This window comes from Acomys minous (genome assembly GCF_964271855.1).
Source record: "Acomys minous genome assembly, chromosome: 3".
Classification (NCBI taxonomy): Eukaryota; Metazoa; Chordata; class Mammalia; order Rodentia; family Muridae; genus Acomys; species Acomys minous.
The window spans coordinates 93,699,148-93,726,134 of NC_140485.1; the positions used below are offsets into that span (position 1 = coordinate 93,699,148).

General features: G+C 43.7%; 1 protein-coding gene across 1 annotated transcript in view; it reads right to left on the reverse strand.

Annotated features, from left to right (window-relative positions):
* The window catches only part of PDSS2 (decaprenyl diphosphate synthase subunit 2), a 263,281-nt gene that overhangs the window by 110,607 nt on the left and 125,687 nt on the right, over positions 1-26,987 (reverse strand). The window contains exon 3 of the mRNA XM_084774454.1: positions 22,977-23,175. Within this exon, the coding sequence (XP_084630580.1) occupies positions 22,977-23,175 (199 nt within the window). The remainder of the gene's footprint in view (positions 1-22,976; positions 23,176-26,987) is intronic.

Genomic DNA, 26,987 nt, shown 5'->3' on the forward strand with positions numbered 1-26,987 from the left:
TGTTTTAATTTAAGGCTCATATATTCTCTCTCTCCCTCCCCTCTCTCTCTTACTCCTAAAGTATAAATACAACGTGCTAAGTTTATATTATGCTGTATGTGTATAATCTCGAGGGCGGCCACTTCACCGTGGATAACCACTTGTGGGGTGGGCTCTGCCCTGAGGAGGACTTCTCCCGTTCTCCGCAGTCCTTAGCTGCCTGCACTTGGTTTTCTAGGGTAGAGGCTTCATGCAATCTCCTCCTTCCATGTTAGCACGCCTACTGGTATCATCCTTGTTCAATTTATTCCCTTACGCTATATTTTTTATCTATCGGCTTATCATGGCCCTTATCCCCCTGGGATGGTTTTCTTCTTTTCTCTTTTGGTGCTACTGAGGACTGACCCAGGACCTTGTTTGTGTTAGACACGTTAGCACTGAGCTATGTGCAAGCCTTCCTTTCGTATTATCTTGAGGAAGGGTTTCATTAAGTTGCCCGGGCTGGTCCTGAGCTCAGTCTAGCCCAGTCAGGCCTTGAACCTGATCCTCCTTTTTGCTTCAGATCCCTTATTAGCTGGGATGGTAGGCTACGCCACCAGATAGCTGAATCTCTGCTGATTCCTTTCTCTGTGAGGTTTTTAACTCATCTCTCTTGTTTCTACAGCATGGAGAATGATAATAAAATCAGTTCCATTGAAAAATAGTATGACTAATAGCCTACCTAGACAGTTGGCACAAGACTGTAGTTGAGCCAACTGAAGATAACATGGCTGTGATTGGGCATGCAGCTAAGAAGCAGAGGGATTGCTCAGTGTGCACAAAACTCTGGGCACCTCAAGAAAAACCCAAACCAAACAACAGAAAAAGAAACAATGCTAAGTTCTGATTCTTGAAAACTGTAATAAATGGTCTTCATAAAAAATAGAAATTGAGACCCAGAGGTGGGCACGTGCACAGAAGACACCCATCATGGAAGGGGCACACCTACCACCATGCAGCGGTGGGTGGTGCCAGGACGAAGGGCGAGCATGTGATGGGGAGGTGGCAGATAACGATACGTGGCGTGGTTTGTGCACTATGCAGAGAGAAGGAACTGGAAACAGGGGGGCAGTGAGGACCAGTTAGATGTGAGTAGCTTGCACTGCCACCTCAGGCCATGGTGTTCTGTCCTGTGCTGTCCATGGCCCCGCAACAGCAGGGGTCTACGTTGATGTCTGTGGCCCATGTTACCACCAAAAGCCATGCAGACATCCGTGGTCTGGGCTGTGGCCTGGGGACATGCTGATGTCCCAGGGTTAGGCAGAGCTGACTCTGCCCCTCACTGGTTGTAGCACCAGGGAGAGCTGACCCCACCCCTTGCCTGGGTAGCATAGGAGAGCTGGCCTTGATGGCATCAGTGTGACTGAACAATTTAAATACCTCCCAGGCACAGACTGAGGGCCTTGATTTCACCCACTCAACATCTACCTCGTCTGTGAGCTGCTGGAGTACATGAAGGGGCTGGGCCTGCAGATCAAATGTGCAGGATCTCCATGACAACGGGCAACAACAGGACATCCGAGAGGATCCAATATTGATGGTGCAGCAGAAGCCAGAGGCCTTTAGCCAGACCAGCGAGTCATTGCAATGAACATTTGCAAGTGAAGATGTGTGGACAGTGTCACACACTGTAGCTTCCACGGCAAGGTAATTTTTTAAAAATATATTTTATTAATTTATTCATATTACATCTCAACTGTTATCCCATCCCTTGTATCCTCCCATTCCTCCTTCCCTTCCATTTTCCCCTTACTCTCCTCCCCTATGACTGAGATTGAGGGGAACCACGTCCCCCTGTATACAGCAAGGTAATTTTTAATAATTATTTTTATTTTTTGTTTTCTTTTGGGGGAAGGTTGCAAGGGTGGAGGGTAGAGATAGGGGGATGGGGAGATGAGTGCGATTCGGGTACATGATGTGAAACTTCAAAAATAACCAATAAAAAGTTAAAGACTAGAAATGGAGAAAAGTAGAAGGCGGTAAGAGAAAAGCAATTGCCTTCCCTCCCCAGGAAAAAAGGTCCTTGCATTGCTACACAAAGATATCTATAAAATATTCTTAAAGAAGAAAGGCTATTTATAAAACAGAATGATACGATAGGTATTTTAAAAGCAAAACGAGGTCAGTCTATTGGGCTTCTATGTGCAAAGAAAAAGTCTGAAAGGAAAAACAACAAGGGAAAATTATAATGTAAAAAATGATAGAGACTGGAAAACGTTTAATTAAAAATTTCCAACCTTTCTGAATCATTCGCATTTATAATGGCTAACTTTACAACGGCTTAAACAGATCCATATTATATTCCTCTTTTCATTATGTTGCTTTTGTAATTGGGTAAAATAATAAGTTTTCCCCCTCCCTTGTGAGAGGGCCAGCATATTGTTTCTATTCCCCAAGAGGTTTTAAGATGAGTTACAGATTTACAGAATATTGTCAGTCAACAGTCTCTAGAGCAGTAAGTGGTAGTAAGTAGTCTGTGCCGTTCTCAATAAATGTGATTCAGCCGTCCTGTCAGCCGGCAGTTGACAGATGGACTGGATTCAAGAATGCTACGGATGTTTAGCCAGTGTTCCGGAGCAGTCTGAATTAAAAGCTGGAGCAAAAAATAACTAAGTCTTTAGGGAAAAGAAAAGATAATTGTAAACTAGTGTGGCTTGGGTAAGGCTGAGTAGGCGGAGCTGATGTGGTGAGGTAACGCAGGTGAGCTTACGTGAGAGGGCTGCTGTGTGGGCTGGAGCGATGGATGGGTAGCTAAAGAGCCCCAGCTGCTCTTCCAGAGGACTGGAGTTTCATTCCTGGCACCTATACGGCAACTCACAGCTGTCTACACCCCAAGCTCCAGTGGATCTGACACCCCCTTCATCCTTTGCAGCCCCAGGCATGCATATGGTGCAGACTTACATGCAGGCAAAACACCAATAAAACATTGTAAAATAATATTTAAAAATCAATTGTGTGTCTACGGTGAGTGCTTGTGGACACACACTATAGCTTGTGTGGCAGCTAGAAGAAAATTCTGTGGCGTTGGTTCTCTCTTCCCACGTGGGCTCAAGGGACCAAACTTAGGTCACAAGGTGCATACAAGCACCTTTACCTACTGAGCCATCTTGTTGGCCCCTGGAAGGTTATTTTTAGTGACAGTTTTTACTACGCTCATGACAATTCGGAATAACAAAGTGACGTGGAAATCCATTGTCTATTTAGGAGGTAAATGAACAGAACACCTCAGCCTTTACTACTCTTCCCAGCTGTTAGCAAAAGAAACATGTGTGCACATCTGCCACGCTGACGGCATCAATCACACACAAGTTACTGCACTCCTCGATCCTCTCCCTTGACACACAGAAGCAGGGAAAGAGTGTATTTTCCCAGATGGGGGTTAGCTTGGTGCTTGCCGAGCACCCCAAGAGCCTGTGTGTAAGGTGAGGTGGCACACATGTAACCCCTATACTTGGAAGGAGAAGCAAGGGCATCACAAGTTTAAGGCCATTTCAGGGGGATTTAAAGGTGAAGCTTTGGATATGTTTCAAAAAAATGGGCATCACAAGTTTAAGGTCATTTCAGGGGATTTAAAGATTAGCTTTGGCTATGTTTCAAAAAAAATAAGCATAAAATCAGTGAATCCTCATTGTCATATACATTAAAAAAATTTTTTTTTCTGAGACAGGGTTTCTCTGTGTAGCCTTAGCTGTCCTGAACTTGCTTTGTAGACCAGGCTGGCCTTGAAGTTCAGAGATCCACCTGTTTCTGCCTCCTGAATGCTGTGATTAAAGTTATGCATTGGCCTGGCTTTCAAATATTTTTCAGGAAGAACAAATATAATTTTAGCATAAATACAGGCCATCTATATTATCAGAAGAATACAGAATTACAGATAATGATGGGGGTTGGGGAGTTGGCTTGGTGGTTAAGAGGACTTGTGGCTCTCGCAGAGGACCTAGGTTTGGCTCCCAGTACTCACATGGCAATGTACAACCATTTACAACTCCTGTTCCAGGGCATCCAACATCCTCTTCTGGCTTCTAAGAGCACCAGGCATACACAGAAAATAAAATAAAGAAATCTTTAAAAGAAAGAAAGAAAGAAAGAAAGAAAGAAAGAAAGAAAGAAAGAAAGGGAAATAGAAGCTTAGCGTTGCAGAGCATTGGGCAACATTCTTTAGTTCTTCTTAGCACAAGTGAAACACAGGGCACATTAGAGACCAAGTAAAAGATGGACAGATTTTCAGGCTGTGAGGCCCAGATAAAGAGAAGCGTTCTCCCAGAGAGATCGATCTACTGTCCAATATTTGTAAGGCTCTTTATCATTTACAAACTGGGTTCAAACTCATTCATTGTCCTGTTCCAGGTGGACTGTGTTCCCAGTGCTCCGCTGGAGCACCCAGGCTGGCAGCCTCACTCGGGCAGTGACCTCTGCAGAACACAGGGAGCAGTAACTGTGGCCAAAAACTGAAGGTGAAGTCTCCTCAGCCACCAGCTGGGCACACGCAGCCCAGGCGAGCCCTAGTCCGCATGCTGATTAATATAAATGAGCGGCTGTGATACAGCTATCGCTGGAGTCTCTCAAACAAGGAGCTCCACGCCTTCCCACCAGGCTTAATGAAGACGCTGATGAAAGGCCGACTGCAATAAACACACCACTAAGTCACAGAGGCTCCGGAGGGGCCATTTGAAGGGAGGCTTTTCAATGCTGCCAGGCGGGTAAGGCCATGTGTTTCTGCGGGGGAGGGGGGGAGGGGGGGGACACGGGACGGACAATCTGTTCTACTGAGCTGGAAGTTCTGGCGAGGGAGGGGCAGCAGTGAGAAATGGCACGACCAGGAGGACAGGTGCAGCAAAAATGCAGCAAATTGATACTCTTCACCTTTAATTTAGAGCAGCTGATACAATGCTGAACAAACTACTGGTGACATAAAGGTTTTGGAAACCTTCAGTTAGCTGCAGGAAAGTATAAAATCACAATAGACACAACTTGAAATAGACCCATAAGCTCACGAAGATGGAGTAAAAAGTGCTGAGATCTCACTCTATCAGTGAGTACACTCTCTGCATAAACGCTGATAGCCTGCACTGCTAGTCTCATTAAGCTAGAATTCCATTGATAAGGATCAGCAAGATGGCTCATGGGCCACCAAGCCTGAGAGCCTGACTTCAATCCTGAGGATCAACATGGTGTGAGGGTAACCATTTTGGCAGATGAAGACACTCTAAAGAGCCAGGGGTGGTGGCTCACATCATTAATCTGCTGCCCACGGGAAGCAGAGGCAGGAGGATCTCTGTGAGTTTGAAGCCAGCCTGGTCTACACAGTGAGTTAGTTCCAGGACAGCCAGAGCTACACGGCGAGACATGGCCTCCAAAGAGAGTGTGAGAGAGAATTTCACCCAGGTCCAGACAATGATGGGACCACACCCTGACCAGACGCTAAATTGTGAATCTCCTTGGTCCTCTGTTTAAACTTGGATCACATCCACATCCACCATTCACAAGATGGACTTCGGGTGTTCGCTGGACCTCTTTTCTCCTCTTCCTGATGTGGTCATTAAATAAATCTCCTTTTCCTGATTCTTCTTGTAACTTGGCTTTTTAAATTGGCTTATTTAGGATAGCTACCTAGACTTGTCCTGTAGCACAGATTACGACCACAGGTTCCAATAACATAAGGAAAGATCTGACCCCTGCAAGTAAGTTGTCCCCTGACTTCCACACATGCTTTGTGGTACATGTCCGCCTCCCAAGCCCCCAGAATAAACAACAGTTTAAAAACCTCTTTAACTAAGTAGTACACTTAAAGAGGTTTGTGCTTAAAACACCATTATTGGACTGTTAGGTCTCAGGCAGTCCATGTGTCCAGAACTGAGCTCAGGCTGATCACAGGACTTCAGGCAGTTTCACAAAGCCAGCATTCCTCAGGAACCTGTGAGGCCAACTCCAATCTGGCCCAGTCATTTCCCTCCCCTCCAGCAGAAGGGAGGTAGGGCTACCCGCCGTGCCTATCAACACACCAAAGCTCACCAGCCTCCAGGCTCCCTGAGTCTCTACTCACAAGTGCTGTTGTATATTTTAAAGTCTTTCTCTCTCCTCCCCCACGCCCCTCTCTCTCCCCCTCCTCTGCTTTGGATTCTTTCAGATGTCTCTGGATAGCTTCTTTCTCTTATTCACAATGAAAACCTTCCCCTAATAACGAAGCAGGCAGGAACCATGTCTAAATCCTAATATACAACTTTATCACATCTTACATACACTGTATTTCCATGGACACATTCTTCCCTGCATCACTGAGAAAGCTGCACACAGAGGAGCTGTAATCCCTCAATCCATCCATGGTGTCTCTCTCTGGGCTTTGGCGATTACCGACAGCCAACTCCGTCCTCAGATGTGTCTACACTTACATCAGGTCTACACTCACGGCTCTGTGGTTTGGGTTTGTACTGTCTGACATAGGGTCTTGTTACTTTATAACCCAGGCTAGCTTCAAACTTGCCAGTTGTCACCCATCAACCTTTTGCCAATATGAGTCACCACCTCTGGCTGCATTTTAAAGTTAACAGCTGTCACACAGCTGGTTTGCTAGCTAAAACCTGTAGAAAACAAAAGAAAAAACAAAAAGCAAACCAAAAACATTGCTACTTTTTGAATAAAGATATATTTTTTGCTACTGACCATTGGCCAAAGCCAAAAAAATCATCAACTTACATACCAAATTGGTTCCTGGGTGGGGTAAAAATAGGCGATTTAAAAAGTTTAAAATTTTGCATAAAAAGGGGGAGGAATGAGATGCTTGCTGTGGGAAAAGTTGTATTACTAGAAACACTATAAATAGGTGTTGAGAACTGAATGACTCATCAAAAACAAACAAACAAACAAACAAACAAACAAAAAAACACTCATCAAGCAAAACCAAACCAAACCAAACTGGGTGGTGGCGGTGGTGCACTTCTTTAATCCCAGCACTCGGGAGGCAGAGGCAGGCAGATCTCTGTGAGTTCAAGACCAGCCTGGTTTACAAAGTGAGTTCAGGACAGCCAAGACTACACAGAGAAACCCTGTCTCGAAAAAGCAAACAAACAAACAAACAAACAAAAAAGTGTGATATCATGATCTACCTGTCAAATGTGCTACTCTCCATCTTCTCCAGCATGGGCCCTGCTGAAGACGCAGGCCACCAGGTCTTGGATGTCACACTCAATGCCTTGTTTACTCAGGGGCACTATTAGAATCTCGCTGAATTTTCAGAGACTTGTGCCTACTATCCCAGTGATTTGCCTATTCTCTTTTATTGTGGCTGATAATCCCCACGTTGTTTACAGCGCCTCACCTAGGGCATCTTCTCAAAGATGGAGCTGAAAGACAGTGGAATGCTGCCTTGTGCTAGAGGCTTCCAAAGTTGTTAAAGTACAAGCCCACAATGAGACGCACATTTACATCATGTATGCACTTAGTTCAGTTTTCAGTTCTCTTTCTAGTTGGGCCACACTAAAAGGAAGACATTTGCAATCCCACAGCATCCCACAGGCAGGACTCAAGAGTTAAAACCCAAATCGCTTGTCCAGAACTACACTTGTATTTTTCCCAAACACCCTTACAGCTCTTCAAAAACCTAGCTATTGAGGGAATTCTAAACAATATGGTCTCCTGAAACCCTGCTACAAAAAAGTAGCTAATTGTCCACTTCCCCCTTGTGGTGGTTTGAACAAAAATGGTCCCCCCCTCCCAATAGGAGTGGTACTATTAGGAGGTGTGGCCTTGTTGGAGGATGTGCGTCACTGGAGGAGGGTGTTGAGGTTTCAGAAGCTCAAGCCAAGCCCAATTTGTCTGTCTTCCTGCTGCCAGTGGATCTGTACCTCTGCGCTGCCTCTGCAGCCCCGTTTCTGCGGCATGCTGCCATACTTCCCACCATGGTGACAACGGGCTAAATTTCTCAACTGTAACCTAGCCCCAATTAAAGTTTTCCTTTATAAGAGTTGACGTGGTCTCTTCCCAGCAACAGAAACTCTAAGACAGCAGTTGGTGCCAGGCTATTGCTGTGATAAAGCAGACCATGCTTTTGCCTGGAAGAATATGGAGCAGTTTGGGGCTTTGGACTCTTTAAGTGGGGTTTACCGGGCCATACTAGTGAAAGACAGTAGTGCGGAGCGTGATGTGAACTCTGGGGGCTCTGCTCACCAATGTTAACTTGTGGCCTAGAATGCTTGTTCTTGTAATAATTTGAAGAAGAATGCGGCTGTTTTCTGCCCCGGTCTAAAATAATCTGTCTGAGGCTAAATTGAAAAGCTGTAGACTAACAGTTTTAGCAGAGGCCGTTTCTAAACAGCCCTGCAGTGACTGTTACTATTAGTAGCAGGTCTTATGTAGACCTAAAACGAAAATGAGCAATCTGAACAAGGAAAACCACAAAATACACAGTTGGAGGAGAAAAGGAACACGAGAAATATAGACAGATCAAAGGAAAACCTGATGCAGAGTGGTGACCTCAGAGCAAGACCCCACCCAGCTAGATACCAATTTATGAGAAAGAATTAAAGAAAAGCTTAGGAGTCAGTGGTGGCGCACACTTTTAATCCCAGCACTCGGGAGGCAGAGGCAGGGGGATCTCTGTGAGTTTGAAACTGGCCTGGTCTACAAAGCAAGTCCAGGACAGCCAGGGCTGCACAAAGAAACCCTGTCTGGAAAAACCAAAACCAACCAACCAAAAAAAAAAAAAAAAAACCAAAAACAAACAAACAAACAAAAAAAAACTAAACACCACCACCATAACCACCTAAAAAACAAAACAAAAAAGCAAAGAGAAAAGCTTAGGGTCAGGCATGGTGGTGCATACTTTTAATCCTAATACTTGGAAGGCAGAGGCTGGCAGATCTAAAGTCAAAGCCAGCCAGGTCTACAGGGCAAGTTTCAGAACAGCCAAGCTTAGGCAGTAAAGGAAACCACCGAAAATAGAAACCTAATGAAAATGTTACTGAACAAAGGGGCCAAGTTCCAGCTCCAGCAAGCAGCAGAAGCTGGCAGCTTTGGTCGTGGGGTTTTGGTTTTAGAGTCAAGAATACAAGAGAGAAATTGTGGAATCTCCATCTTTGGGCAAGGAAAGCTGCTGAGGCCAGGCACTATGAGGGGTGTCCCCACTTGGAATCCTAGAGTGGTCATTGTGTGAAGCTGTGAAGGTGAAGCCGGATTGCCTTGGAGACCCCAAAATATCGGAGCTGCCAGAGTCCTGGGATACCTGCCGAGGAGAGCTGCTAAAAGGGAGTGGAGCCAGTCCAAGACAGAGAACTGTGCTGCAGTCAACAAAGCTGAAAGGACTTGGAGATCTGAAGAGCAATTTGACATCAGACATGGAGATGCAGAGTTTGGAGTTGGTCCAGCTGGGCTTGGTCTGGTTTTAGTCCAGCACTGCCTCACTATGCTGTCTTTCTTCTGTTTTAGGACAGTGATGTCTATTCTGTCCCATTGTAAACTGGAAGTATGCAATCTGCTTTTGGATTCTAATTTTACAGAGGATTACAGTTAAGAGATTGCATGAGTCTCAGAAGAGACTTTGAACTTTTAAGCTGGGTCGAGACTGATAAGACATAAAGTTGGACTAATGATATGGTTATAAGCCTATGGGGGTCAGGGAGTGGAACATGGTGGCTTGAATGAAAATGGCCACCATCATGACTCATAAAGAGGGGCACCATTAGAAGGTGTGGCCTTGTTGGAGTAGGTGTGGTTTTGCTAGAGGAAGTGTGTCATTGGGAGCTGGCTTTGAATTTTTTTGGGGGGGGGGCGCTTTGAAGTTTTAAAAGCCCAAGCCAAGGGCTGGAGAGATGGCTCAGAGGTTAAGAACATTGGCTGTTCAATTCTCAGCAACCACATGGTGGCTCACAAGCATCTATAGTGAGATCTGGTCCCTTCTTCTGGTATGGAGGTGTACATGCAGACTGCATAAATAATAAATCTTAAAAAAGAAAAAAGCCCAAGCCAAGGCCAGTGTCTCTTCCTGCTGCCTACAGAATTGGATGTAGAACTCCAGCACCATGTCTGCCTGCACGCTACCAGGCTTCCCGCCATGATGACAATGGACTAAACCTCTGAAACTGTGAGCCAGCCCTAGTTAAATGTGTCCGTTAGTTTTGGTTGTGAGCCTAGCCTTTAACAGCTGAGTCATCTCTCCAGCCCTAAATGTTTCTTTCATAAAAGTTGCCATGGTCATGGTGTCTCTTCACAGCAACAGAATGGTGACTAAGACACCCCCTTCAAAGAAAATGATGTAGGAAAAATTTGGGGCTAGTTGCATCATACTCTTGGATCAAATGAGGGCTAGCTTGTGGTCAGAAATTCTTCACACTACCCAGACATACAGCTGGCATGTTCCTGGAGGAGAGGTAGACTGAACGCAGCGTCTTGTGAGGGTGTGTGCGTATCTATCAGGGTTTGATTGTTTGTATTTTATTGTGTTTGTTGAAACAGGGCTTTGCCATACAATCCATTGGCTTCTCTGTAATAGAAATGTAGGCTAGACTAGCTCCTAAGTTCCAAAAACCACAAAAGCAGGAAAGTTACTGGAGGCCAGGAAGTTGCAGAGATGAGGGTTCATGAATAGAAAAGACACACTTTATTGACCCCAGGTGAAGGCTGACAGACACCCAGGCACATGACAACACATATAGACACACATGCAGACTGCTGGAGGCAAAAGCAAGGGTTCATACCTCTGACCTCGAGGCCACATCTATAGATACCTATATAAAGGTGTCATTCTGCTTTAAATAGTTCTATAACAGAATCTATCACTGCTTTCCTCAGGTTCCGCGGATATCAGGGGTCAGCCATCTTGTCCTGACTCATAGCTCCAGATGCTCACCGTTAGCCATCTTGGTCCAAGATGTATATCCTATCAGTTGTCTGCTCCCAACACTGCTCAAGTATTGGGACTGCAGTGCGTGGCCACACCCAGCGTATAATCTGCCTCCCTCTTCCACCCATAATGTTAAGATCGAGTTTATTATGGAGTGACAAGGGATGCAAATGGGCACTGGCCAAAGGGCCCAATGCAGAGGAAAACACTCTCTCGGGGTCAGAGGAGGACAGTGGTTTAAGAGACCAAAACGGCTTTGAAATTATATCTTCTCTTCTTAGCATAATACACGTAAACTATTTTGTTACATGCCAATACCACTGCAATATGTGGATTAACTACATGAAAGCATAACCATTTCGAAATAACTTTGAAGTTATCAGTTGCAGCAGCAGCATTCTCAGGAACGTATACTGGCCCTTTACCATATGTATTTTAAGTGTACAGACGACGAAGCCACGTAAGTTTCTCCACAGAAGTCTACCAAGGAGAAAGCAAGATAGTCTTCATAGTCATGGCATATCTAAGAGGTCCTGGCTCTCTGTGTATGCCTGACTGTTAACCTCGCTCGAGTGCTCTGTTGTTATCCGCACTCTACGCCATCTTCACGGCAGGCTCAAGCTCCATGTCCCCAGTCTTCCTCCTTTTCTACAGCTCTCGGAATTCCCTACAAACATCAGACCTGTCGAGACTCTGGAAGATGGTCGTGACGTTGCCTTGATTTTACAGACAGGAAACCGAAAACCAAAACGCAGCTTGCTTTTGCTTATGAGCTACTTCCCTAAAGCATTCCATGAAGCCTCCTTCATACTGCAGAGAAATCCTTACCCCACCACGAGGAGTCAGGAGTTAAGGGGCTACAAAGCCCAGGACTGACAAGCAGGCTGCGGGAAAAGAAGGCTGGCTTGAGCTCCAAATTCCGGGCATGTTACACAGCTAATAGAAGAAGAGAAGGAGGACAAGAGAGGAAGGGGGATGGTGCAGTAGAAGGGAAGACAGCGTGAGCTGAGGCTACAGCTCAGCGGGCACAGTGTTTACCTAGCATACATGAAGGCCTGGGTTTTTAAATTTTATTTTGGGAGAGGGGTGGTTCCCTGAGACAGGGTTTCTGTGTGTAGAACAAACTGGCCTCAAACTCAGAGATCTGCCTGCCCCTGCCCCTGGGTGCTGGGATTAAAGAAATGTGTCACCACACCAGGCCTTTTTTTTTTTTTTTTTGAGAGAGAGTCTCTCTATTATGTAGCTCTGGCTGTCGTGAAACATGCCATGTAGACCAGGCTGGCCTCAAACTGAGAGATCTATCACCTGAGTGCTAGGATTAAAAGCACACACTACCAAGTTGAACAACGCCTTGGACTTAATCCCCGCCCTGCATAAAGTGGATGTGATGGTTTATACTACAATCTGTGGGAGATTGGTGTGATGTATTTTGATGCTAATTTCTGCTTGCTGTCTCTGTGCCCTATCTGTACCTTGCCTAAGACTTTAACCTATGTGACCAATAAAAGGTCATCACACCTGGGCATAGCAAATGGGATGGGCATGGCTAGGGTTCCAGGGAGAAGGCAGACAGAGAGAATCCTGGGAGGAAGAGAGACCAGAGGAGAGGAGAGGAAGAAAAAGGCTGCCATGGGCTAGGTGGAGGAGACACACACGGCTGGTGTGGATGGAGGACTTGGCCCAGAAGAAGAACACTAGCAAGCACATGAGATTATGGATGGGAGGGAAACACTGTTTTCCAGACACAGCAGGGCAGTGTGTGACGGCATGGATAAGTCACACAAAATCCCACTCCTCGCTGAGGAGCTATTGGCATTGAAAAACTTCTGGGAGAGGGAGCATCAGCTTGACAGAAATTATCAGAAGGAGACAGCATGGGACTGGATGGCATGGGACTGGATGGCATGGGATTGGGGATACCTGCCCCACTATGGGAAGTAGTTTAGGAGATTAATGTCTGCCCTGCCCCAGGTTAACTAGGCTATTTTGAAATATAACAGGTGTCTGTCTTGATTGATTGCTAGCGGGTTAGAAAATACTGCCATAATAATAATTTCAGGCCTAATAATAAACATTATTAGGTCATACTGGTATTTAACTACAACAATAATCCTAGCACTTGAGTCCCTGTTTTAAACAACAGTAACAACAGCAACAAACCAAAAGCCAAGACTAGACTCTTTACATTCTTTCTGCCTTATTGTATCAAGCTTTACCTCTATGAAACATGTATTAGATTGAGCACATAATGGTTGGTGGTGCCTAATCTCCAGGTGACTGACTGATTGTTGTCTGATAATGAACCCAGAACAAAGGCAATTAAAGATGTCCAGCTGGGTGGGACGACATAACCCTAAAATCTCAATACTTAGGAGGCTAAGACAGGAGGACTGCAGGTTTGATAGTAACTTTAGCCTAGGCTAAACAAGACCCTTTCTCAATGAGAGATTGAGAAAGAGAGAGAGAGAGAGAGAGAGAGAGAGAGAGAGAGAGAGAGAGAGAGAGAAAGAGAGAGAGAGAGAGATTCACTTTATGAATAGCAACAAATAATCAAGTGCATTTCCCCAAATGCTTGAAAGGAAACATCCCTGGCAGAGCCACACTTTCTCCAACCCCACTTTAATGTTTTCACAGTTATAATATCAGAACCGACCTTGGGGTCAGACGTTTGTCAGTTAATGACCTGTTGGACTAATGGCCTTAAGCTTTGCCTTGGGCATACAACAGCAGCAGGTCATTAGCTGTGAGAAGGGCTCTCCCCAGTCACTATTGCTAAATAAATAAAATCTGCTTCTGGGCTTAGGCTCTACAAGCCAACCTTGGCTGGTGGTGATTTTTTTTTCCTTGCGTGCTTCCAACTCTAATAGAGTTAAGAAAATGATGGAAATACTAAGACAAAAATGTATATCAATACAACTGAGCTATTAATGAAAAGTGGTCTCAGTCAATCCTTTGAATTCTCTTGGGATTTCTTTTTCATGTTGGTAGAACAGAGTAGGCATCTGATTACAAATGCACTGCAGTTTGCAACTACGCATGCAAGTCAGTTGTTTGGAGCTTGCACCACACTTTCCTAACAAAACAAAGTTATAAAGAGGTCCTCTACAAAAGCTTGGTTACTTACTTCATAACATTAGAAATGCCATCTTCTTGCAATTAAAAAAAAAGATGACTAGAAAACTAAATCCTTATAATGTTAGCAACTAAATAAACTAAGGGGAAAACCAAATACAAATATTTGCTAATTTATCTTTAAATGTTGACAGTTAAAAGAAAATTGGGCTTAATAAGAGGATGAGGGTATATATTCTATCCTAGGATTATTTCATTTTTTAAAAACACATTTTTATTGAAAAATAAAATAATTCATATTACATCTCATTTTCTATCCCATCCCATGCATCTTCCCATTCCTCCCTCCCTCCCACTTTCACCCCAATCCCCCTTCCCTATGACTGTGACTGAGGGGGACCTCCTCCCCCTGAATGTGGTGTTAGGGTATCAAGTCTCTTCTTGGTAGTCCGCTATCCTTCCTCCGAGTGCCATTGGGCCTCCCCAACAAAGGGACATGGCCAAATATGGGGCACCAGAGATCCTGTGAAAGTCAGTCCCCAGTCTCCACTTAACTGTGGAGAATGTTCTGTCCCTTGGCTAGATCTGGGTAGGGGTTTGATGATGACTGCACATGTTATCCTTGGTTGGTGCCTTAGATCAAGCAGAACCCCTGGGCTCAGATCCACCCATGTTCATAGCAGCCTTATTCATAATCGCCAGAACATGGAAACAGCCAAAGTGTCCCTCAGTAGAAGAATGGATAAAGAAACTGTGGTACATTCACACTATGGAATACTATTCAGCTATTAAAAACAAGGAATTCCCGAAATTTGTGGACAAATGGATTGAACTGGAAATGATCATAATGAGTGAGCTAACCCAGAAGCAGAAAGACTCAAATGGTATACACTCACTTATAACTGGACACTAGCCCAAGGGGCATGTCCCATGAAAGTCTGCACCTACCAGGAAAGTGGGATAGAGGTGAGGACATCCTATTGAGACTCTAGGTGAGAAAAATATAGGGGATAGGGAAGTAGGTGGATCCAGAGGGTCCTAGAAACCTACAAGAGGATTATTTCATTTTTAACTGTAATTCCCTATCGCTGCTTCTCCACTTTTAAGAAGTTTTGAGATAGGGTCTCATGCAGACTAGGCTGGCTTCAAACTTGTTAAGTAGTGGACAATGAGACTCATGATCTCCTCCTGTCCTGCCTCTCAAGGGTGAGGATTAGTCAGGCACCACCATGCTTTCCTTTTCCTTTTCTTTTATAATTTATTTAGCTTTCATAGTGCTGGAGGGTGACACCCATGCTACTGGAGGAGAAAAGTAACCACCAGTTTCATCCAGCTGCAAACCCTGCCAGTTACAATAACGAATGGCCTGACAAGATATGCCCACTGGTCATTAACGGTGCAGATGTTACGGGAGTCACCAATGACTTCTGATTGGCTGTAAGGCCCACTCCACGAGATGGGATCCGTTCCTGCCACTGTGAACAGAGGCAAGAACCTGTGGCTACATAGTTCATAGGCCCTAGCGGAGAATCTACTATTAAGCTGTAAATAGGCATAGTGTTATAATGATTCATTGCTATACATATGCATCAGTACATCTCTCAACACTCCTAAGAAGAGCTTCTTCTTGTAATAGACTGCAATTAATACAGAGATAATCAACTAGTCAACATGTAGATACTATGAGACTGTGGAGGGCTTAGCCCTAAATATGGTGTGTGTGTACATGTATACGTGTATATGATGTATATACACATACATGATACATACATACATACATACATACATGCAGGACTCAGGGAACTTTGGGAAATAGTGGGTGAAAAGACTGCAAAGGCCAGAAGTTGATGATTTCAAACAAACAGTGTTTTCCAGACACAGCAGGGCAGTGTGTGACAGCATAGAGAAGTCCACACAAAATCCGACCACCAGCTGAGGAGCTATTGGCATTGGAAAACTTCTGGGAGAGGGAGCATCCACTTCCTTTAAAGCCGGTTAGTGAACCGTAGTTCAGGGCAAGCCTGACATCCACAAGTGATTGAGCAGCACAATCTCGACTTGATCTGGAGCAGGGAACACACCTCGGCGTTGGGTGGGTAGGCAGGTCAGGGTGACGCGGGTAGATACGGGAGGGGAATTACATGAGGGGGTAAATATGATAAAAACAGACTGTATGAAATTTCAATGAACTGAAAAATATTTTCAAAAGCCAAATCAAGTGTTAGACACAATAATACACACTTGGGATGCAGAGGCAAAAAAAATTGTTTTTATTTATTTATTTATTATTTTATATTTATTATTATTTTGTGTGCATGCATGACTTAGAGGGTATGTGTATATGTGTCCCACATATATGGGGTCCAGAGGGCACACCTTCTCAAAAGCAGCTCACGAATCAAAGTTGTACTGTTCCTAACTCTTGTGCCTTGCTTGCCTAGAAACTGTCTCAAAGAACAAGAAAAAGATTACTATACTATAGCCTGTGCAGCCAAGCATGGTGCAGGCCCAGCTCAACACATTTGAAAAGCTGTGCTTCTGAAGAATGCAGGAGGTTTTTCCTGTTTTGCTGCAAGGCTCCCACTTTGTCAGACCCTGAAAGAAGCGTTCACTTTACAGGACGGGATGTGACCTTCTCTGCCAAAGAAAATTACATTGTTTTCACTCAAGGCTTTAATGAGATAACACATTTTAAAAGATATGATGCTAGTTTGCTTTCTAGGTTTTTTTTAGTATGCTTTACATATACTAGTAATTTATTACTTTAAACATCAAGGAAGCAGACTCAGAAAGTGAAATCTATACATATCTATGTTAGCAAATGATGAAAAATTAGTTTTGGAATTGTATTTTCATGATAGTAATTATTTAACTGACATAGAGAAGGTGCCTTATTGTTACATAACAGTCTACTTCCCTATTGTACTACATACTCTGGCCATGAATATCTATACACAAGTGGATTGTATGCAAGGTAGAATATTAAATTCGGTGTCAAACTAAAGAGGCTAAAGATATTAACACAATAACTGCTGAGTATGTGATGGCATATGCCTATAATCCTCAGTAGGTGGAGACAGGAGGGTGAAAATTCAAGGTTAAGCTCAGCTACAAAGCAAGTTTGAGGACAGCTTAGGCTACATGAGATAATGTCTCACAGAAGCTCCTCCCGCCCCAATAAATAATCTCTATAAGTAAAAATGCTAGCAAGGGTATAAACGCATTGTCATAATAATGCCCATTTTAGATCTTTGACCCTGAACACTGAAGACAAAGCCCAGGGCCTACAAGAACTCTCTACCACAGATCTACATCTCAAAATGCCTCAAAAAATGCTTATATTAAATCTATATGGTAGGGGAAGGGGAAACCTAAGTTCATATATGTAGCATGTTTTTAAACTAGGAAGTAAAATTGATGTTAATACGCAGGACAAACACAAACTCCAATAGCAACCTGTTTACTTAAAATATTTAGGCTGAGGAGACGCCTGGTCTGTCAAGTGCCCATCATGCAAGGATGAAGGCTTGCTCTCCAGCACCGGTGTAAGACCCCAGGGTGGCAAAGCATTCCTGCAACCCCATCACAGGGGAGGTATAGACTAGCCAGGTGAGCCGATCCCCAAAGTCCAGCCAGAATCAGGGAGACCCTGCCTCAAGAAAAACAACCCCCTCAAAAACCCAAACAAACAAATCTGAGAGTTGGCTGGGCAAAGTGGTGCATGCCTTTAGCCCCAGCATTCAGGAGGCAGAGCCAGCCAGATCTCTGAGTACCACGCCAACCTGTTTTATAGGGTAAGTTCTAGGTCAGCCAGGCATATACAGTGAGACTCTGACTTAAAATTAATAAATAAAACATTAGGTAGGGAGCAACTGAGGAAAACACTAACATAGCCTTTGGCCATCACATGCATATGCACACGCTATCTTCCTCACACCCACATGTACACACACCTAAGTAAATACACATATATACACAAATATAATACACATATACATACACACAAATATACCAAGAAGATTTATATGCATAAATTGAACATATTTACACAAACAAAATTCTTCCTTGTAAACAGCATATTTATGCCTGTAGGAAGACAGAATTAACATAAGGAGATATATCCTCACAAGGAGTACATCTGTGCTGCCAGTTATTTAGAACTGCAAATCACTAATGCTTAATAGAATAGCCCAAGACTGACATCATAACAATGCTCTTGGGTGTGAGACAAGAGCAGGCTGACTCCCAGTCTCCCATTTGATGAACAGCAGTAGGCTCATTCAGTGAAAATGACTACGTGTGTGTGTCTCTCAGTTAGAACTTATTTAAATGTTAGGCTCCTTACTATAAAAATAAGGCCACTCTTTTCCCCCTCCCCCACAAAAAAGAATGGCAAGTAGTTCCCTAAATAAAATGTCTTATTTGCACTTTGGACTAATCTTAAAAATCCAGATCCAGTCTACATAAATACCAAAGAAAATCTGCAATGGTTTGCTAAGTGACAAGTTGGAGCGGCTGGAAACATGGCTCAGCAGTTTAGAGCTCATAGGATTCCTGTAGAGCCCCTGGGTTCGTTCTCACACTCACATGGCAGCTCGTGACCGCTTTAACTCCAGTTCTAGAGGCTCTGACGTCCTCTTCAGTCTCCAAGGGCTCTTGCATGCACATGGTACATATATACTCACAGAATTTTACATACTACACACACATTTTTAAAAAATCTTTAAATTATATTGCTTTTCTATTTTATGATCCACCCTTTAATTATTTAACATGTCACTGTAATAATTTGATGCTCAAAAACTAGAAGTTTAAATTCAGAAGTGAGCACATGATCATAATAGCTAGATGAACATTACAGTATGTCCTACGTGCACCTATGTCAGTGGCATGCACACCTATGTCAGTGGCATGCGCACCTATGTCAGTGGCATGCGCACCTATGTCAGTGGCATGCGCACCTATGTCAGTGGCATGCGCACCTATGTCCGTGGCATGAGGGAATGTATGGCTCCAAAAGCTGAAGGTTTAGTCCAGGTCTTACATAATGGAGTACTAAAAAAAAGTTCCATAGCTGAATGAATGAATGAAAACTCAACCATTCATTTTTAGAGTCACTCTTGAATTCAAAATCTTCTTAATTTGTACTTTTGACTCCATCTATAATAATAATAATAAGACTTTTGTTTCAGGATTAATATGCCATTTTCTATATTCAGGAATATTTAAAAGTCTAAGTGTTACCTAAGGCAATTACCTAGAAGAACCCTAATATCTTTAGGGAAAAGCCAAAGGGAGAATAATTGACTTTGCTAATTTTACCCTTGGCAATTATAAATCAGCTCTGAATTCCTTCTGAGTGTGGAAACCTTCAGCTAACAGTCTGCCCCTGGAGGCCGAGGGAAACATACCATGTAGCTTGCAAACCCACTAGCAGAAGAAAACAGAAAACTAGTAGAATGAATAAGCTATAAAACATTAAAACTGCTACAAACATGCCAACTTTAGCCATCAAAAGAAAAAAAAAAGAAAAAAAAAGAAAAAAAAAAAAAGAAAGCAGGCTGTGACAGTGGAAAATTGTGACATGTTACCACAGGAACTCTGCGTCACGTTCTGCCCCATCCCTCTTTACCATGGTGTCTATTTAATTCACCTTTGTTTACAATTTTTTCGTATAAAAGAAAATTAAAACATCATATAGAATCTAAGTATTCCAAGATTGTAATCATTATTAGAGGTAAGTCTTGTTTAATAAAATAGGTCCTGTGCTATAAAATATTCACGTTCCTTTAAATACTATTCTGAGGGAAACAGAAGCAAGCGATCAGTTAAAAGGGCTGGCTGTGAATGTGGGGAGGTGTTTGCCAGAGAACGCCTGACCCCACGCACTTTGTTTCCCTTCACGGCCTCTGCCATTCACAGTACTGTTCACACAATTTGGACCTCACCTATTCTGATCAAATGATGGCTGTGAAGTGCTTAGATCTGGAGATCAACCACGGATCTGTGGACATGGCACGCTAAGTCTGTTGCAGAAGATGAGCCTGTGGAATCTTCGGTGAGCCTTTGAAGGACAGGCAGAGAAGAGCCACGCTTGGGATCAAAAGGAGGGACGCATGGAATAAAGGCTTCACCTTACAACCACCAACCCCAGAGAGACACACACCCAAGCTGAAAGGGGATGTCCTGCTGGCGGGGGTGGGGGGGTGGGGGTGGGGTGGGGGGGCAAATGTGAGGGAGCAGTCCGTGCAGAGGCTATAAGGGCTAGGGCTCCAAGGGAGGGGAATCTGCTCGCTATTTCTCAGGCCACTGCTGCTGGACATGCTCAGCTTTCCTTCGCCTTCTCCTTGTCGTCTCTTTGTAAATCAAGCGGTGCTGATGAAACCCAGTGCCGAACGTGGCAGGTAGTGGAGGTCCTGGGTTCTGGAGCATGTATAGTGATGCCTTTGAGTGCTGAACACCAAGAGAAGATTTCAGAGTCTGATTTGATTTTCATGGGAATAAAACCTCCATTTTCATTGCAATTGAGCCACAGTGAAAGGAAGAAAATGTGGCTGGTACAAGTTAGTTAAAGGAAAGAGAATGTTTTAAATGTTATTCCTTCAAAGGGAAGTAGTTTACACAATTATTTGTTTGCATCATTATGGCCCAACTGTACTTTCACATAAAAGCACCACTACACTTCTGTTAGACAGCACGGAGAAGCTGGGGTAGCACCGTAAAGTGTTAAACTTGATTGTGGTGTATTAAACCGTGCATTCATCTGGTATCACAGGATGGTGCGAAGTAAATTCAAACTGACAAGAGGAAAACAAAGAGAAATTTGTTTGAAAGTAATAAGCCTTAGTTGTTCTTTTTTCCAGGGTAAGACAAAGTTGAGGCTAACTCTCAGAACACAGAACTAGGGACAATTAAGTAACAGATCTTGAATATTTCCTCCCCTCAGGTACTTGGGTCTAATCCATAGTGGCCACTGTTTGTGCCTCAGGCACGTGCAGCCCAATGCACTCAAAATACTCTCCCCAACTTTACCCCTGGGAGGCTTTCCCTTCTCCAGGGAAGGCCCATACTTGTCACAGACCACAGCAGGGGCAGAAAGGCAGGACAGACCATAGGCCAGTGACTCCCAGAGACAGTTAAAGACTCGCTCTTGCCTGTGGGTCCGTGATAAAACCAGTGAGGCCCAATCAAACGCATGCTGCAGAGAGAGGAGGGAGGAGTCGGCCATGAAGCAAGCAGCAGAGGCTCTGCATCTGTCTCATGCTGGTAATTCGTTTTTCCCATGTAAAATCATCACACCACCTTCTCCTTTAAAAGCTGTGGCTACAGCTCATGAAATACGTGCTAGCCTGAAGTACAAAACCATGGTGGATAGGTAGGGACAGGATGCTACTGTCTCTCGGCATCTTTTGTATTTCTGGCTGGTTATCTATCCACCAAACAAGGCACACTCTTAGCCTCCTTCCCTGACGGTGAGCAGGCTACTAAATGCTGGCCAATGAGACACATGCAGAAGAGTCCTGTCCTGTAAGTCCTCTGAGAAATGTCTCAAAGCGCAGACACTGGAATCTGGTATCTAGACCAAGCTGCTCTCAAACCCACAGAGATCTATCTGCCTGCTTCTGCCTCCCAAGCACTGAGATTAAAAGTGTCCGCCACCACACCTGATTTAAAACAACTATTCTTGATGGATATTCACATACTTGAGTTTGTTTCTTAGCCATATCTAACACTGTATTACGGATACTTTTTTTTTTTCGCCTGTTCACCAGCAGTGACCATAGATGCCAGAAAAGGCCACTGAACCCCCTGCAACTGAAGTTACAGACAGTTGTGAGCTGCCACGTCGGAGCTGGGTATTGAACCTGGGTCCTCTGGAAGAGCAGCCAGTGCTCTTAACTGCTGAGCCACCTGTCCAGGCCTCTATTTTCCTAAAGAATATAGTTTTTAAGGCTGTGCATTGGCAGGATGTGACTAATCTCAGCACTTCAGAGACAGAGGAAAGATCTTCACAAGTTCAAGTCTAGGAGAGCACACAAGAGCTGGGTTAATGGCCAGAAAACTCCCATAATCCTTCTGCCTCTGCACACTTGGGAGTCTGAGCCAACAGGAGCACTACAGATTTGAGGTCACACAGTGAAACCTTGTCTCAAACAAAAATATAACAAAGATTATCTACAATCTCATGAAGCAGTGGACTAATTATTATTTTGATGTATTTCCTTGTAGTTGTTCATTCATTCCTTTATATATGAGGATTATTTTTTTGTTACATGGGCAAGAACTTGCTTAAAGTATAAGTTTAAAGTATAAAGTATAAATTAAGTGTATAAGTTATTATTTTCAATGCTTTTTTTTTGCAAGCACATATTATGGTATGGACACTTCCCTACGCTATTTAACATTTTTCACAAATTTTAATGCATATTTAATACGCATTTAGATACATCATGTAAATCCTTCACTATTTGATATTATTCTGCTCACTTTTTACTATTGCAGATAACTCTACAATGATGCAATAGATACACCTGCACAGCAAGTTCCCCATTCCAGATTATGCTGTTCAGATAAATATTTAAAATACTTCAAGGCTTTAAGTGTTTTCAGTCTCCTTCCCCACCCCTCCCCACCCCCTCCCCCTGCCTCTCTCTTCCTGCCATACAAGCCAGGCAAGCATTCTGCTACTGCGCTAGATCCCCAGCCTTGCTCTTTTATTTTGGATTTATATTTGGATTTTTAGTTTTGGTTTACTCTATAGCCCTGAACTTGTACTAATCCTCTTGCCTCATCCTCCTGTGTGCTTGTTTTCCCTTGGCCTTGAACTCACAATCGCCCTGCCTCTGCCTCAGAATGCTGAGATGACAGCTGTGTGACTCACTTCTGCTCCTCAGAAGCACTAGTCTCCTTTACCTCATGTTGACACTGCTGATGTCACTTGCATCAGTGTCAGTGAGCATCCCCACAGGGACACACAGACCTCTGTGGCTTCCGTAGCCAAGCATGAGCCACCTGTAGCCACGCAGGCACAGCGAGCCCTGTCTGTTTTTACCTTTGTGTTCTGTAGAAGAGCTAGTCCATTGCAGGCGTTTGCTAGGAGAAAGTCTCCACTCAGGATAGCGATTTTGTTTCCGAACTGCATGTCTTTCAGCGGTCCATCAGAAGACTGCAATTCACTTAAATTTACTATCCCACGATGCACCAGGAGAGCCGTGTGGATAAGCTCTGTGATCTCTGCCAAACTTCTTTGACTAAAACACAAAGAAAATGTTTGTCTAAGTGTCAAGAATTTATCACTTTATGACCAATGCCAGGATTCAGTTCTCAAAAATAAAACCATACACATGTGATTTGGGGAAAGCTTTCCTAATTAAGCTTTTAGAGATCACTGTACTGACTAGTCTGGGGTGTCTCTGTAATCTTCCTTACTCTACCCTACAAGTCTGGTCTCAGGTTAATGATGGCGGGAGCGCTACCTCCCCAGGTTCGCTGACACACCTTGCTCTCAAAGCACACTGCTGCCTCACCTAGCTTAAGGTTTCTGGGAGTCTTCAGTTATAGTACCAGTTAAATGTGAATATGGTCTGTGTAAGGCATGGGCTAAATGCTTTGTCACATTGTCTCTTTCAGTCCTACATGTAAAGCTAGGGGATTTCCAGAAACATGGCCTCTTTCTTCAAGGACCATGTCTTGGAGACTAAGATGGATGCATATGCCTTCAGTAGAGAATAAGACAGAAAGGCCTGAGGAGCTCAAAGATCTGGACTGAATTCCATGAGACGTCAGGGGATGCCTATTTCCTTTTACATACTTTTGTACACTTTGTATGAGAATGACAGTATTATCTTTTATAACCAAACAAAAACTTCCAAGTATATCAACCCTGCAGAACGAAATCTGATGGAAGACAATGCACGTGACAAAGCAGAACAAGCAAAACAAAACAGTAGGATGGGAGCATGGTGGGTCATGCCTACAGAGCCGGCACTCGGGAGGCTGAGCGCAGAGGACTGCCAGGAGTTACACAGTGAGTTCCAGCCCAGCCTGGGTTACAGTACGAGACTCTGTCTTAAAGCACCACAAAACCAGAAATTACCCCTCACGCACATTAAAACAAAAGCAAGCAGTCACTGAAAATTTAAGCCTCCCCTCAACCCTGTGATAGGTATTATTACTCCTCCATTATAGGGGAGAAAATTGCTGCACACTGATGGAAAGAGTTCTCAGGGGCACAGTAATGTGGAGCTGGGGCTCTGCTGGAATCTAACTAATTCTAGATGACTCTGTGCGAATATAATGTGGTTTCCAGGCTCCCATTTCACCCCTCCACATTAACTCTGGGCTTGGCCAATAGAACATCAATAAACAAGTTGCAAGCAAAGTTTAAGGAAAGCCCACAAAACATACAAGTGTGGACTGACTTTAAGCAGTCAAAAGGGTTGCATGACCCTTGGCAGAAGACTTTCAGTCAATTCAGACAGGTAAAAATGAAAACGGTGGTGCCAAGTCACCAAAATACACAATGGCCTGCTATGAAATAATAGGTATTTGATAAGTAAATTAAATACTTATGAATAGTGTTGTAATAACAAAAGGCTAAACTGAGTCTAAACAACGTAGGGGGTGAAAATGGTTTCCTTTTAGCATAAGCTAAAAAGGCAGTGAGCAAACTGTTACAGGAAAAATTCTGCTGTGGTAACTGGAAACACAGACATCTTTTACCAACTAAAATAAAGTACCTTTAATAAACTTAGCTAGATAAGGAGATTTTAGGCCGATGCTGGAAGTACCCGCTAGCTTTCACTGTAACATACACAGTGTATATGGGCACACATACAATACAAGAGACAAACTAAAGAGAGCTGTTCAATTTGCAAGCATTTTAGAGCATAAAATAGGGCTAGAGAGATGGCTCAGCCATTAGAGGCTAGGCTCACAACCAAAAACATTAGAGCACAAAAGAAGAGCTAAAGACTTGCTGGGCTGGGAATGAAACTGCGTCACATTTCCAGTGTATTCTTAGAAAGTTTCCCAAAGAGAGAAACAGTATGAGGAAAAAGAACAAATTAAAAACGTGGGCCGACAAGATGGTTCAGCAGGTAAAGGTTTGAGTGCGAGCCCCAGAATCCATGCGAAAGTAAAAGGAGAGAACATACTCCCTAAGAGTTGTCTGCTGACCTTCATATACCTGCGGGGCTTGCACATGGTGACGATGAAGATGATGAAGATGATGGTGGTGGTGGTGGTGGTGGTGATGATGACAGTAATAACAGGTGTGAGCTGGGTGTGGTAGTATATACTTACAATCCCAGAATTTGGGAGGTGTAGGCAGGAGATCAATAGTTCGAGATCATCCTCAACTACACAGTGAATTTGAGATTAGCAGGAGTTACATGAAATTCTATTTACAACAACAACAACAACAACAACAAACCCCCCCCCCCCCCCCCGAACATTGCAGATGGTGATGGGAAGGCCTCTCATCCTGACACAGCAGCTTCTTTGAGCTTTAAGGGAATTACCTCACAGCAGCTTCACTCTCAGTTCAAAGTACAGAGGTCTGTCTCCTAAAGAAGCATGGATGCGACTTTCAGAGCGTGAAGTAAGCGTCACAGCAATCTCAGGCTTTATGGAGGTGGTTTGGGGTGAGCTAAAGGAAACAGGAGTTTCTGAACACCCAGCTTTGCGTCTCCAACAGCAGACAACATCAGAGCGTTGTGCAACACTCAGTATTTCTTTTTCTTTTTAAAGAGAGAGAATGTAAAGTTGGGCTGGGAAGAATATGATCAAAATATGTGGTGTGAAAAAATGTTAAATTAAATTAAGAAGCAAGCAAACAATCGCCCACGACATAGTTTTAAGTATGAACTAAGTCTCACAGAAAAGGGAGGCAGCTCAGAGGGCAGAGCAAGTGTTACAGAGAACAGCCAAGCAGGAAGCTACTTCTAGGTACTAGGATTGGGCCCAACCTAAAAGCAGCTCTCCTTATAGACCAGCTGGCTTTCAGAATCGCTAAGGACCAGGGAGCCTGCTCTCACTTAGAGATGAGATCTTATTACTATACAGTTACCGGGGTGGCCCTCAAGCAATCCTTTTCCTGCCCAGCAACCTTGCTGCCCCCTCAGAAAATATTTTTAAGAAGTGGAGCTAAGATATAAAACCATCTTTTAAACAAAGTGACTAAAATAACTCAGGGAAGCAGAGGCAAGCGGGTCTCTGTGAGTTTGAGGCCAGCCTGGCCTACAGAGTGAATCCAGGACAGCCACACAGAGAAACCCTGTCTCAAGACCAACCCAGCAAACACAAAGTGACTAAAAGAATAAGAATGTTGCTGTAGGGCTGGGAACATAGTTCAGTGGTCAAGAGTGCTTCCTGCTCCTCCAGAGGGCCATGTCCAGCTGTAGCTCAGAAACGAGTGAGGCTCCGATGCCCCTTTCCTGGCTTCTGACAGCACCCCTATATACATGGGACACACTTGCACAGACATACACATAATAAGTAAAAATAAATCTGAAAAACATTTATTGCTAACTTGCAAATACTTTCTATTTTTATAAAACCATCTCCTAAAAAGAGAAAGAAAAAAGCAAACCACAACTAATTCTGAGGGGGCAGGGTAAGATCTGGGGGGGGGGCAGGGTAAGATCTGGGGGTGCAGGGTAAGATCTGGGAAGCACTAAGGGGGTATAGGGAATGCATATGATCAAAATACATTGCATGCATATATGAAATTCTCAATAAATTAATAAAACCAGGTTTGGTGCCACATGTCTTTAATCCCAGCATTTGGGAGGCAGAGACAGGCAAATCTTTGTGAATTCGAGGCCAGCCTGGTCTATATAGCCAGTAGTTATGTGGCCAGGGCTACATGGAGAGACCATATCCCCAAATCATTAAAAAAGTTAATAACATTATTTTTAAATTTATATAGTCACATTTGACAAAAACTACACAGTGAAATCATGAAGAAGTCTCCAGCTCAGAAGGGTTAAGCATTTAGGTCAAGCCTCTCATGCAGTTTAGGATATAGAAAAAGCAAGAGCCCAGCAAGCAAGAAGCTATG